Consider the following 14,172-nt stretch of genomic DNA (forward strand, 5'->3'; position numbering starts at 1 on the left):
CCTATTTTCACCTTACCGGGGCCCATTCATTGAATTTAATTGGACGATATGCTGCAATGTATTTTCTCTTATGACATTTACAGAAACGCGCTGGAGTTGATATATCTCACTTATTTCAATCATGACAAATTATGCAATTTTTTCTGTATACTGATACTGTATTTGAAAGTATATTTTTGTGCAAACTTCAAATTAGTTTTTTTAATTTATATTGAAATTTAAAAATTCAGTTATAAGCAGCGAAACAATGCAACATCATATATGAATACAATTTTAAGCAATTCATTCTGAAATTAGTAAGTGTATGAGTGAGAGGAAATGAATTGACGGTATAAAAATATGCTATGGCGAGTGTGGGGGTGGGGAGTCATGGGGAAGGGGCCCGATTTAAAATTGGTGCTGGGCCCCATTGCTGGTACAAAATATTTGAAATACAAATAAGCTTAAATTTAACTGAATAAGTACTTTACTGAACTTTAAAAGGTCTCAATTAATATTTAAAATGTTAATAACAAAAACATTATCATTTTATAATAACAAAAATAATTTTTGACTTACAACAAAATATTACCTTATGAGTATCAGTTTTTGAAAATTGCCTGTGTTATCATCCTATGATTCAATCTTTGGGTTTTTTTTTTTCTTGACTGGAATAGACTACATGTGCTATTATATAGTTAAAATAATACCAGATTGGTGTCGCTGAAAACAGTGAAAAATAAATCTTTCACCATTTCACTTTGTCCTGCTATTTCACTTTGCCCCACATTCCCCTACATGTAATACAATGTTTTCATGTATAATTGTCTATTCTACAATACTCATGGGATGAAGTTTTTATTTTTTTGATAAGATGTAGAATTTTATTATCATTTCTCAAACAGGCACTCATTTCTTAAATAGATGCAAAAAAAGAAAGATATTTAGAATTTGTTTAAATCAATGAGTTTGCATTTTTAAAAACTATTTATGCTACATCAAAACTATAAAACAATCTGCAATACCTGTGTGTTTCAAAAATATTTTACTTAAATTTTTTCCCCCGTCATTAATTACATTTTTGATGTTGATTTCAGGTCTCATTAATGCAAGAAACTTATAGGAGAATCAAAAGTCAAGAAGAGGAAAGAAATGGCCTAATTATTTCACAAGCTATTTATGGAAGTGCTGAGGAGCTATCTAATCTTGACTCTGAGTAAGTTTTAGTTTATTTACCTTTTGTTAACCAATATTAGTTAAAAATACAGTATGACCTCATGAGACTCTGAGTAAGTTTTAGTTTATTTACCTTTTGTTGACCAATATTAGTTAAAAATACAGTATGACCTCATGATCTCAAAAACCTTGATATGACGAAAAATTATTTTCCCCTTTGATTTTGCGTCTTTATCAAATGTTCATTCGTATGTCGAAAAGTTTTTGATCAAAACCTTGTTATGTCGAATATTTTTCGAAGTCAAATGTAATTTTTCCAGAAAAAACGCAGTTTATTGTCTCGAAGCAACTCGAGGAATGTTTCCAAAAATTTCTCACACCCTTCATAATTTCTCTCAGGGGTTAAGAATGATTCGGCAAAACTTTTCTATTGTCACTTTCATTCTAGAGCCCGGAGGTGTTAGAAAATGTAAATCCTGAGAAGTCCAAAAGACCTACCTAAAACTTTTCGCCCTCTTCTCCCGCCATTTCTTTGGACCTTTTGACTCTATCCCCACCTCCGTAAAAAGGGGAGATGAACGGGAAACCCCTTTAGATACACAGGGAGTGGTGCAATCCTTTGTCCAACTTCTTTTGTTTTGAGGCACTGGAAATTTGTTTGAAACCGTTTTGAAACTTTGGTAATCCAAATCTTTGATAAGTTTAGTCTTGGTAAACTACTTCATTTTGCTACTTCACCCTAGCGTTCTTTTTTTATTCTTTTTTCTCTATTATTTTTGGCTCATTTTAAAAACTAAATTTTTTGCTATTGTATTAAGACTTTTTTTCAACTTTCATTAAATATTTCCACTTATTTTTAACTATCGTCACTAATTTTTCAAACAGTATTTAAATTATGGTCATGACCTTGTTGTCTCGAAAACTCGACATCTCGAACTGTTTTTACCATCCCTTGAACTTTGTGATATTGAGAGTATGCTGTAATTTGAGACAAAAAAGACATTTTGATGCACTCAGTTATTTCATTAATACATCCTGACTGATACTTTAAATCTTAGTACAGTCAACAAATGTAGTTTATGCATGCTCTTTTTTTCCTCAGTTGAAATTAAAAAAATGTGTTGTGGAGCATGAATTTATGGGGTTGGGGGGGGGGGGGGATAATCACTAGTTGTAAATGCTTTTCAGATGCTTGCTTAATATTTACATACATGATACTAAACTACATGATAGGCTCAATTTTGAAATGAGAAACACTAAAAACAATTTCCATTTTACTGTTTCGTTATAGAGGGGGGTTCAACAGTATATTTAGTAGCCTACTAATTATTTATTAGTGTTAGTTTAAAAAAAAACAGTGAAATCCTGTTACAGCAAACTTCAAGGGACCGCAAATTTTGTTCGTTGTAAAAGGGAATTTCGTTGTAACGGAATTCAAGCAGTGTAATGGAAATTAAATCAGGATTGAAATTTATTTGGTGGAAATGGATATTTCGTTGTATTGGTATTTGTTGTAACAGGATTTCACTTAATAATAATGTATCATGTCACAGAAAATCAGACATTTTGTATTGAATGTGACAGCTTTTCAGTTCATTTCAAAAGTAATATTTAAAAAATCTAACTTTTTTTTTCTCCTAAAAATTTAATTATCAGGCCAAAGAGTTCCATTTATTACCTGTTTTCAAATAAAATACAGAAATGTCATGTGCAGGACAAAATGTTTGCTTTTAAATGTAATGGCCCAACAAATATGAACCTTGCCTTTTATTGTAAACTGCAATGTAAAACATTAAATATTTGTGATATAACATAGATATATATATGAAGAATTTGTTACAAGTTACAGGTTTTCTTGCCCACAGTAAAATATCCGGCCGTAAAATAATTGTGATTTTTTTAAAAAATAAAAAGATAAATAAAATCAGATTTTTTTTTTCCGTTCAAATCAGGTTTTTTTATAAAGCCATTTGAAACTTCAGTTAATAATAAATTTACATTTATAAACAAAATTAAAATTGAAATTCATATTTTTATAAATTAAAACATCATATTTCAATTATTACTTCACCTGAAAATTCATAATGTGATATCAAAATAAAATAAATGAATACAAATGCTAAATCAAGCAATTTAAAGCAAATTTAATATAGACAGCACAGTAGTGCACTATAAAAGCATAAAAATAGGGGAAATTAAATGAACTAAGTAGCATTATATGAGATAAAATTGAAACAAAGGCTAAATGAAAGAAAAATAAAACTTAAATAGAAATAACTTTTATGATTAAAATCTTTTTTTTTTTAATTGTTATTTGAAGATAACATACCATATTTTTAAAAAATAAGTTTTACTATTATGTATAAAGATGGTACCACCAGACACCCACATATTTTAACTTACCTACTTTCTCGTAAAAGTAGATGAAAATCGATATATTTGCTGTTCATTTCAATGAATACAGTAAAAGAATTAACAGATTCCAACACTTTCTTTGATCAATAATTTTTATTTTATTTTTAAAATATTTTTTGTAATTATATGTACACGTTTTTATTTATATATTTATTTTTTTTGCTAGAATTCATGACTGAAGCTATATTAATTTTAAGTTTCCTTTTTTCATTTTGTACAAATATGCACAGCACTAACACACTCTAAGCCAACAGGAGCAGGCCTCATTTTCCAGGATTTTTCTTCACTCACCTTTCAGCATAATACCTTGTACGATTTTCTCATTGTTTTCATTTCAAAAAAAAAGCCCTAAATACATTGGCTTCTATTAAAAATATAGTGACCAAATAAAAAGTCTACTGACTAAAAATTAGAACTTTTGAGTTGAGTAAGGAGAGAGAATTTGAATAGATTAAAAATGTTCAAATGATGATAACAACCTAGGGACAAAATCAAGGTGTAGAAAAAAGTTTGTACTCATTAAGAAAACAGCAAAAATAGTGAAATTAAGAATTTTCAAGACGATTTCTCGGTTTAATTTGAAAAGTGATTGTAATCGGTGATTTGTGTAAAAAAAAATTTATTTGAATCATGATTAAAATTACTAATTTAAATTGTTGACATCCTGAAAAGAAATTTTCGTATTAGTGTGGTACTGTGCAAGCCATATTATTAAATAAGCTAATTATTAACTAGAAAATCGCCCATCAAGGTATGACTGGTAAAAATTTGCTTCTACTTTTGAATGAAGCCATTGCCTGTTTGGTGATATTTTAATAGTTAAAATTTTAACCCTCACTCCAGTAGATGAACCCTAAAGTCCGGTAGGTGGCGTTCAATGTTGACCATTTTTTTTTTCTTCATTTCCCTGAAATGACACAGTCTTACCAGTTAAGTTACCAGATCAAGTTCAGCCTTGTCACAAAGAAGCCTTTCCCTGCATATTAAACACTACCAAAACATATTATCAAATTATCATGCCATTGCGCGAGTTCGATTTGCACGAAATGTCTATGTATAGCGAGCTATGTATAGTGTTGATTTTCAACCACTTTTAAGTTTCTTCATTCCCCTGAAATGACACCGTTTTACCAGTAAAACAGTTAAGTTACCGGATCGAGTTCAGCCTTGTCTCGATAAAGCCTTTCCCTGCATGTTAAACATTATAAAAACTTAGTATCAAATTACCATGCCCTGGCGCGAGTTTCATTGTTGACACACACGCGTTACTCGATCATTCACTTTTTTATGTATGAGGATTAAGCGATATTTAGTTGCAGGCATTGGTACTGGAACACCGTATCAATACTGCTTTTCTGGAAAAATTAATTCCCCATTCACATAAAATTGGGCACGACTCAGGATTCAATTAATTCGGTTTTTTATTAACATTCCAGTACCAGGGGCGCCCCAATGGGAGCTCATTAGAGGTCACTGTGGCCTTCCAAAAAATTCCTTATTCGGCAAATTTTTACTGACGGTTCGGCAAAATTATAATCTTTCGGGGAAATTTGGAGTTTCATTAGGCAAATTGAGAATTTCCGCTCTCCCGAAAATTTGAATTCGAGGTGCCGCTGTCTTTTACTGAAAAATTCCTGAGTTCACCCCTGATATCCATGCACACACACATAACATCTTTTATCAGCTTGTTGTTGTATGATAGAATATACGTAATAAATATCCTGATATGTAACGGGTGATATTTATGCGTCAGCCAATGCTGATTGAAAAATGAGGTGTGTGACAGTCAGCTAACTTATGCATGCAGAGTTTTTTTTCAAATAAACAAAAAACATTGTTTTTGCTATTGGAATGTTCATTTTTCACCTTTTTTCTAACTGAAATTTAAATTTCATAATCATGATGCAGCATTTAATTTAAATATCATAAATGGCAGAAGATAATCGCACTAATTTCTGCTTATGAATGATCTACAGTTGTTTTAAAATGTTTATTAGTGCTTTTTAGTGTTACTAAATTTTCCAATTTTTGCCTTTTGAAAAATTAGCTACTCAAAACCTAAAGGATAATGAAAATATGAAATTATAGTTTTCCTTATAACCTGATTGCAACTATTATTGAACTAAAAAAATTTAACTCACAAGTTGTTAAAGTTTTTTTTTCTTTCCAAGAACTGTTTAATGTATACTTATGTAAGAATATAAGTTGATAAAATGGTTGCTGAGTTAATTCAGAAACGTTTTCATGTTTTGTTTTTGTTTGCAGCACTATTGATACCCAACAGAACTTATTTGATGTCACAGTTCAGTTACAGTGCTTAGTAAAGGATTCTCGATTATCTCTTCCCAATCGATCCAAGGTAAAGTCTAAGTTCTATAATTATTTTTGTTTAAAATTCCATCCAGAAATGAACAAACTTAATCTAGCACGATTCTAATGAAATGTATCTTTCTAATTTATTTTATGTTCTTCCTTCCCTTTTTTTACTTATTTTCATAATTCTGAACATGTAATGTACCTTTTATTACTTTTAAAAAATATTTTAAGTTGTATTCGACATTTGTTAATTAGTTAAAAAGATTGTTTTGAATAAAAGATGTTTATTTTTTTCTGAAATGGAATTCAACTTAGTATTTCGTTACCAAGGCCAATTGCTTGGCAAAAGTTTGGTAAGATTTAGTATGTTTTCATGCAAATGTTTAGGTGTGATTTACCAATTTTCTAGAAAAGAGTTTATAACTACATAATGCAACATCATAGTCAAAATTAAAATTAAAAAAATTTGTCACTAAGCCATTGAAAGTAAAAAACTCTAAACAACATAAGCAAGTTTTTGAAACTTTTTTTTAACACTAGAAAAACGGTGGGGGCCATTATGACCCCCCGTGAAGAAGTCTGCATAGTTCCCTACATAATATTGTATATCTGTCAAAATTAGCAATAAACATATTTAGAGTAAATGCAGTTTGTTTGATAAATGCAGATATTTTATGAATGTATTTTGAAGCATTTCAAAAAAGTTTAAAAACCCTTAAAATCACCAGCTCTGTTTCATTTGCATTTCAGAAACAGTGACATTTAAGTTTTATTGCTAATTATCTTACTCAAAAATACAAAAATTAAAAAAACTATTTGCAAAAGTTAGATTATTATATGAAACAAACTTAAAAAAACATTGAAGTTGGATTATTCTAGTTAGTAATTGTGTAGTTCTATGCAAATTAACCTTTAAATTAAATATTTAAAAAAAATTACAATCGAGTCCATTAAAATATTCCTGTTACAGAGTGGACATACCTGTAACAGAGTAGACACTATTATTGAAGATAGAAGTAATCTTTATGTTTAAGCAGAGAAAATAGATAGACAATGTTTCATCTTATAAAATTTTGTATTTCATTCAATTTATCTATAAATTTGTTAAACTAAGCTTTTTGAAAAACATCAATAGCAAATGGGACTTGTTTACTATTTCCATCAATATTGTCCACTCTGTTACACAGTGTAACAGAGTGGACAAATAAGGAGTTAAATTTTTTTTTTCTAAACCTAAACATAAAGTAACAGTTAAAATAGTAATACAAAAGCAAAGAGTAACTCTAAAATTACTACTTTATATGTAATTTAGATTTTTTTTTTAAATTTTAATTAGTAAAATTAATGTAACATAGTATATTAATGTAATAATCTCATATTTACTATCAGAGACAAAGAATGAATCTTACCTTGCTTGTTGACTGTTGAATCCACTAGGGTTAGCTAAACATTTAGTTTTTACCATCTGGTCATCTCAAAAGTATTACTAGCTTTTTTGTAAAACTATTTTTTTATTCTTTAATGACTGTAACAGAGTGGACATTTCAAAATGTGTAAACTGTAGAAATAATTGTAAATTCCCTGCATTTTCATTAAAAAATATTTTTTTTTTTAATTTATTGTTTAAATTGTTACAATAAAGGTGTTGCAATATAATTGGAAATTTGTTTTGTTATTGCATGTAAGCAATTACTTAAATCACTTTTTAACTGTTACTGCTTTGAAGCCAGGACATCATGTTGCCTTTTTGACTAAATTTTTTTTTTTTTTTTTAAATTCCTAAATCAAAATATAAAAAACAAAAAACACCTCATGATACAAAATCGCATGAAGAATAAAGAAAAAAATATGTTTAAATCATATTGACTATCAAATTTTCTGTAAAAGATCCAAAAGTGCTGGACATGAAATGTACCATTTTCGTTGGAATGACCCATTTACATTTCTTTTTTTTTTCTCAAAAGGGTTGAAAAGACCCTTTTAGGTATAGCCCTTTAGTTTAGGTTGAAAAAAAATTCAATTCTTGAAAGCGTCTTTATATTATTAAACAGCACCTTTTTTTTAAGGAAAAATCAAGGAAGTATTAAGCTTTTTATGAAAATGCAGAGGAGCAGTTAGTAAAAAAAAGTTTTCTTGGGGTCAAAATGACCCCACCCATAATTCTAGTGTTAAATAGTACTTTATTTTTGAACTATTTTTCAGTGTTCATACCAAGAAGTGACAGATTAAAAAAAATTATGTTTTTAAATCAAATATCTGTTTGTAGATTTTAAAATGTCTTAAATTTTTCAAACGCCATATTTATTTACTAAGTAGGATAATGGTACCAGTAACAGACAGACTTTTAAAACTATTTTTCTCTCAAGCAACAACAGATCATCTAATGTTTGGCTGCTTCTAGATCCTGTGAATTACAGTCGAACCTCCATATATCGAACTTCCACATATCGAAATTTTCTATATATCGAAATCCCAGCAAATTTCTACGTTCATTACATAGACAAATTGTTTCTATATATCGAACAAATCTCTATATATCGAATTTTTTCGAGACATTCGTAGATTTTTTTTTTCTTTTTAGACTGTTTGTCTCGCGAAAAATAAAGGTTAGGGGACAAAATTTTGTTCTCTAAAGGTTGCTACGAAACCCATAAGGAATCTGGGGTTGAGGGGTGTGTAGGTAGGTCGTTGTTTCGTTCTAGAATTCTTAAATTCCCTCAAGTTTATTTCAAATATCTTAGTTGTAACCAGTAACATTGTAAAATCAGTTTCAAATCATCCCTTTTGTCTGTTGATTATCGTTAGTAATCATTTTAGCTGCAGTAAAAATCATTCAAGTTAAGTAGATTAATTTTTTACTTTTCTCTCGATTTGTCAAAACGAAAATCTCCTCATGTTGCGTATCAAGTTGAATTGCCGAAGAATGGAGATGTATGAAGGCGCAAAAATGTAATTTCTGTTTTTTTTTAATTATTAACTTTCATTTAATCCGATACTCGTATAAATTAGTAATTGGGTCTCATACACCAAAATTAGCTTTAATTTCAATGTTTTAGGAGATTTTTAGGATAAAATAAGATTGTTTCTATACATCGAAATTTCTATATATCGAATTTTTTTCCGGCAACTTGCTACTTCGACATATGGAGGTCCGACTGTAGTTCATTCTATTTTTATTTGCTCAATTTCAAAAAAAAAAAAAAAAAGTCCAATCCCCCAGTAACAGACACCGACAATTCTGATGATACCCAGTAACAGATAGGATGAGGAAAGGATTGTTAATGGACAGAATTCCCCTTTTCTCTTCAAAATGTGTAAAAGTTCTTTGTTTTTAGAACTAAAGCCTTAAGGGGTCTAAGGACCCTTAACCTTTAAAATTTTCAATTTTCTGGAAAAATAAATGTTATGCATAACTTAATTCTCAACGATGTGATGCCTAATTTATTACGATACGCGAAAAACTTCTCAAGTTATCGTGAAAATGTGTAAACTTTCCCCATAGAGATGTATGTTTACAGCAGCTGCTTAAGCCTCTTTTTCTCAATTGCCGGTTTCTCGTTTTGCGCGCATGATATCTTAGAAAGTTTCTTATGTATTTCCGTAAAACTTTTCATGCATGTTTGTCTGGTTTATTTTTATGATCTGAACATAAATTTAAACTAAAAGTAAAAGTTAATAAAAAAATATATATATATTTCCCCCAAAAATTTTGGAAAATTTTGATATTAACTTATAAAATTTCAAAAAAAAAAAAAAACAATTTTAAAAAATAAATAAATTTAGATTCAAATCATAAAAATAAACCAGACAAACATGCACAAAAAGTTTTATGGAAATATATAAGAAACTTTCTGAGATATCATGCGCGCAAAACGGGAAAACCGAAGAAACCGGCACCTGAGAAAAAGAGGCTTAAACAGCTGCTGTTGACATAAATTTCTATGGGGAAAGGTTACACATTTTTTCGATAACTTGAAAAGTTTTTTGCGTATGGTAATAAATAAGGTATCAAATTGTTCAGAATTAAACCAGGCAAAACATTTATTTTTTCCAGAAAATCGAACATTTGGAAGGTTAAGAGTCCTTAGACCCCTTAATATATTCAAATGAACATGAAACACCAGTTGACCTCGTGGTGGCTGTTCATAACCTTCCACCACAGCCTTGTAAATGCCAACTGCCTCATGAAATTCACTCGGTTAAACATTAAATGGTTGCACCATATTCATGAGTCACAGCAACATCAGTTTCACACTCCTAAAATTCTTTTCATTTAAATCAAACTTCTGACTGTCTGTTACTGGACCCTTGTCTGTTACTGGTGTCGTTACCCTAATAGTAAAAATAAAATTAATTTTAATAAATGAAGCAGAGTTGGCAAAAACCCGGGTTTTTTTAAAAAAACCCATGGACCCAGGGTTTTTTGGGTTTTTTTAAATAAAACCCAAAAAAACCCAACTAAAGCTGGGTTTTTTAAAAGAAATGTGGGTTTTTTGTCTTTTTTTTAGGGAAAATGGGGTGCTTGTAGCATATTGTAGTGTAAGTATATGGACAAAGCACAAAATTGTCTTGGGGTAAAAATACTGGAAAATTCAGCGTTTTCTGAAGAAAAGTAAAAAAGACAACGAAACCCAAGAATAGTGAAGTTTAAGATTTTTTAGTTTCCATGATTACCAACAGTTAGGGCAAAGTTACTTCTCGAGTGATAAAATCTATTGTTCGTTTTTAATTACTACATTTTTTTTTTTTTTTTTTGCATTTTACTTTATTGTATTTCATTTTGTTATGCAAAACTACTGTAGAACGTCAAAGTAGTTTAAATCCCTTTTTACTGAATTCAGCTTAATCAAGACATTTCTTTGAACTTTATGTTGACTGTTTCTATTTCTGTATACAGAGTAAGAAATATTAAACTTTTTGTTAGATAATGAAAGTATTGTACATCCTATTCTGTTTTCTGTTCGACTGTTTGAAAAACCTGTTAATTTCTAAAACATATACGTACGTTGATTATTTGAGATTTGTGACCTGTTGGATTGCAGAAAATAATTCACATGAAAGACTTATAGCTAGCGTAGTTTCTTCTGTACAATCTACAAATATCGAGAAAATCAGACATGACAGGACTTAGTCCAGAAAATTTGAGTTATTTATTCACCAGTTAAAGAAAAAGTTAAATATATTTATGTAAAACCTTTGAAGTATTTTTTTAATGTCGTTAAGAGTTAAGAAATACTATTAAAGTTCAAAATTCCTTTTTTATGTCCATTGTCTGTGGTGAAGAACAAATAAAAAAGATGTTTAAATTGTGAAAGTATTTAAATTAATTATTGTTTTAAAAAACTTCTCTGAAAATTTTAAAAAACCCAAAAGTGGGTTAAATAATGGGTTTTTTTAAATGGGTTTTTTCAAAAAAACCCATTGGGTCCAACCCAATTGGGTCCAATCTGGCCAACCCTGAAATGAAGTATAAACTAGCATGAATTGTATATTTTCTAAAGGTCTATTTCTCTTTCAGAGTAATTTACCAGGATTTTACGATCCATGCTTAGGTGAAGACAAATGTTTGCGTGTAAATTATTTGTACAGGAATATTTCTCATTCTGTAACAGTTGAAGACTGTGACCCTTTAAGGATACCCCGAGATTGTAAGTTGTAATAATCTAAATTTTATTTCATCTCTTAAAATCTTTAACTTAAATAAATTTTTGAAAGGTTATACATTTTGACATGACCTGCATCGTATTGAGATCAAAACTGTAAGCATGGCATTTTTTTAAAATTTGATTTGAAAAGTATGATTTTTAAAAAGTTATCTAGAATTAAAATCTAAAGAAGGGGGGGGGGAAATATCAAAATAATTTTCAAACATTGTGTTTTAATAGGCCAGGAACGCTTGCATATGAACACTTGACAGTAATAAATATAATTTGAAATTGTTTTGTCAAATCTAAAGGTTGTAGGAATGGACTTATTTTCTTTTCGTATTTTAGTTATAATATTAGGCATTCCTTTTTTAATTTACTTAAAGGTGAAACTCCATATTATCTTTATTCTAAATAAGAATTCGGGAGAATTAACAGTGAGTGTATATGTTAGCAGGAGCCTTCACCGAAGTTGAAAATTTTACCATATGCGCATACAGCTGTTATACTGTGGGGATTGCGGAACATATTTTGCATTTGTGTTGTAACATAACCATGGTATAATAACTTTATCCTTACCAAATCTAAATTAACAAAATTATGACAGCACAGTACAGTACCAATAGATCGTGACCTAAATACCCAGTCAACGTTGCTGAAGTGACCTCACGTATTATTACATGCAGAATATTTTAACAAACTGCTCTTAAATTAAAAATGTATAGACACAAAATAGCAGTAATTATAGCCTAAAACATGATTAAAACTCATACTGAAGGATAGTAATTGTATTTTCTTCTCTACTAATAATAAAGCTGAAAGTCTCTGTCTGGTTAGCGCCTAGACTGTTCGACCGATTTTCTTGAAATTTGGCACAAAATTAGTTTGTCGCATGGGGGTTTGCATCTTGAAGCGATTTTTCAAAAGTTCGATTTTGTTCTTTTTCTATTCCAATTTTAGAACATTTTACCGAGCAAATTACCATAACATGGACAAGTAAATTACCATAACATGGATGAGCAAATTTCCATAATGTGGACGAGCAAATTACCATAGCAAATTGGCGAGAAATTCATCATCCATTATTTGTAAAGTTACAGGCGAATCAAATGACTTTTTAATTTTCTACTGCTGGTAAAGCCGTGCGGGTAACGCTAGTCAGTAATAAAATGAATAAAATGTTAGGGCATTCGAAAATTGTAGAAAACTTGTTTATTCAGCAGCATTGGTAACAAGCTGCAGATAATGCTTTGAGAAAGCTTTAACTCTTTCTAATAACTCCCAGGGTTGTAAAAAAAAATACAAAAAGAAAAACTGTTGAGCATGTCATATTGGAATGCATGTGTAATTTTTGCTATTTCATTTTTAATGTTGTTCAAGCTGCCCATGAATCAGCTGGACAATTCATTAACTTTATTAAATCTGTGACCTCTAACTTTTATGCAATACTTATCATTAGTATTAATTTTGTTTTCTCCTTTTTCTTATAGCTTTTTGATAGATGAAGTTCCTAGTGAAAAGAATGCCATAGTTTTAACAAATTCGTGCTATCTCAACAAAGATAACATAGAGACTTTTACTGAGGTTCCTCGGTTGTGCATTTGTAGAGTATTCAGTCTCCTTTATTGTAAATTATTAAAAATACATACATATTTTTTTCTGAATCAGTGTTCTGTTTCTAATTGCTGTAATTATTCAATTACATTTGCAATCATTTAAACAGGAAAACTACATCTCATTACTAACTAATATCTACAGTGTTGTACTGCGGTGGGAGGGTAAAGCCCAATAACTGCAAAATTTTCTTCATTTTTGTCATCTGTTGTACTTTAGCTCTATAGCACAAGCTAGCTTATTTGGTTTCTGCAGAAAATAAAACACGAAAAAACCTCAAACTCGAGCATTTCCCAATTGTTTATATGGAATTCAAAACACATTTCTTCAAACACCTCAAAAACTCATCTTTGTAGATATTGTGCTATACCTTCCTGTGGTAGTTGAAAGGGGGGGGGGGTGCCATTCTACAAAATATTTCGTTTGTTCTTGTAAAAATAATACAAATTAAATGTACAGTCAGACCTCGATATATGGTCACCTGCTTAGAAGGTCACCCCGCATATAAGGTCACTTTTCTAAAGTCCCGGCTTGCTGAATAGGAATTCTATGTTATGTATTATTGGATATATGGTCAGGTCAGAATACATTAATCGCTTATAAGGTCACTTTTGTCTGACTTCTTTAAATGATTTCATTGCCTAATCGATTCACTTCTAAAAATTTTACGCGATATACGATCATTAAAAAAGTGAAAAGTCATTTTTCCTATTAATGTACTAAATTAGCAGTAGAAAGTGAGTGTTACGACAGTGATACTAAAATATGAAGCAGTAACGTGAGCACTCAGTATGTACGTATCGCAATTTTTTACCAGTCATTAGAAGCCAAAGAAAATTTTCAGAAGATACTTAGAAACCATTGTACTTAAACTAAAGAAAAAACACATCAATCCTGTTTAATGTAATTTTAAGCGAGGTAAGTTGCACATCAGTTCTTTGCTTGGGCATATTTGAATGCAGTTTTATTCTAAATGGAAGGTTTAAAAAAGCATTTCAAAATTTCTTATTAATTCCAAAGATTTCAA

At 29.9% G+C, this 14,172-nt stretch overlaps 1 protein-coding gene across 1 annotated transcript in view; it reads left to right on the top strand.

Annotated features, from left to right (window-relative positions):
• Positions 1-13,166, top strand: part of LOC129223833 (dnaJ homolog subfamily C member 11-like) — a 53,096-nt gene extending 39,930 nt beyond the window's left edge. Inside the window, exons 14-17 of the mRNA XM_054858193.1 lie at positions 1,077-1,195; positions 5,836-5,929; positions 11,405-11,534; positions 13,022-13,166. Of these exons, the coding sequence (XP_054714168.1) occupies positions 1,077-1,195; positions 5,836-5,929; positions 11,405-11,534; positions 13,022-13,029 (351 nt within the window). The 3' untranslated portion in view covers positions 13,030-13,166. The remainder of the gene's footprint in view (positions 1-1,076; positions 1,196-5,835; positions 5,930-11,404; positions 11,535-13,021) is intronic.
• Positions 13,167-14,172: the final 1,006 nt, after the last annotated feature.

Source organism: Uloborus diversus, chromosome 6 (genome assembly GCF_026930045.1).
Source record: "Uloborus diversus isolate 005 chromosome 6, Udiv.v.3.1, whole genome shotgun sequence".
Lineage (NCBI taxonomy): Eukaryota > Metazoa > Arthropoda > Arachnida > Araneae > Uloboridae > Uloborus > Uloborus diversus.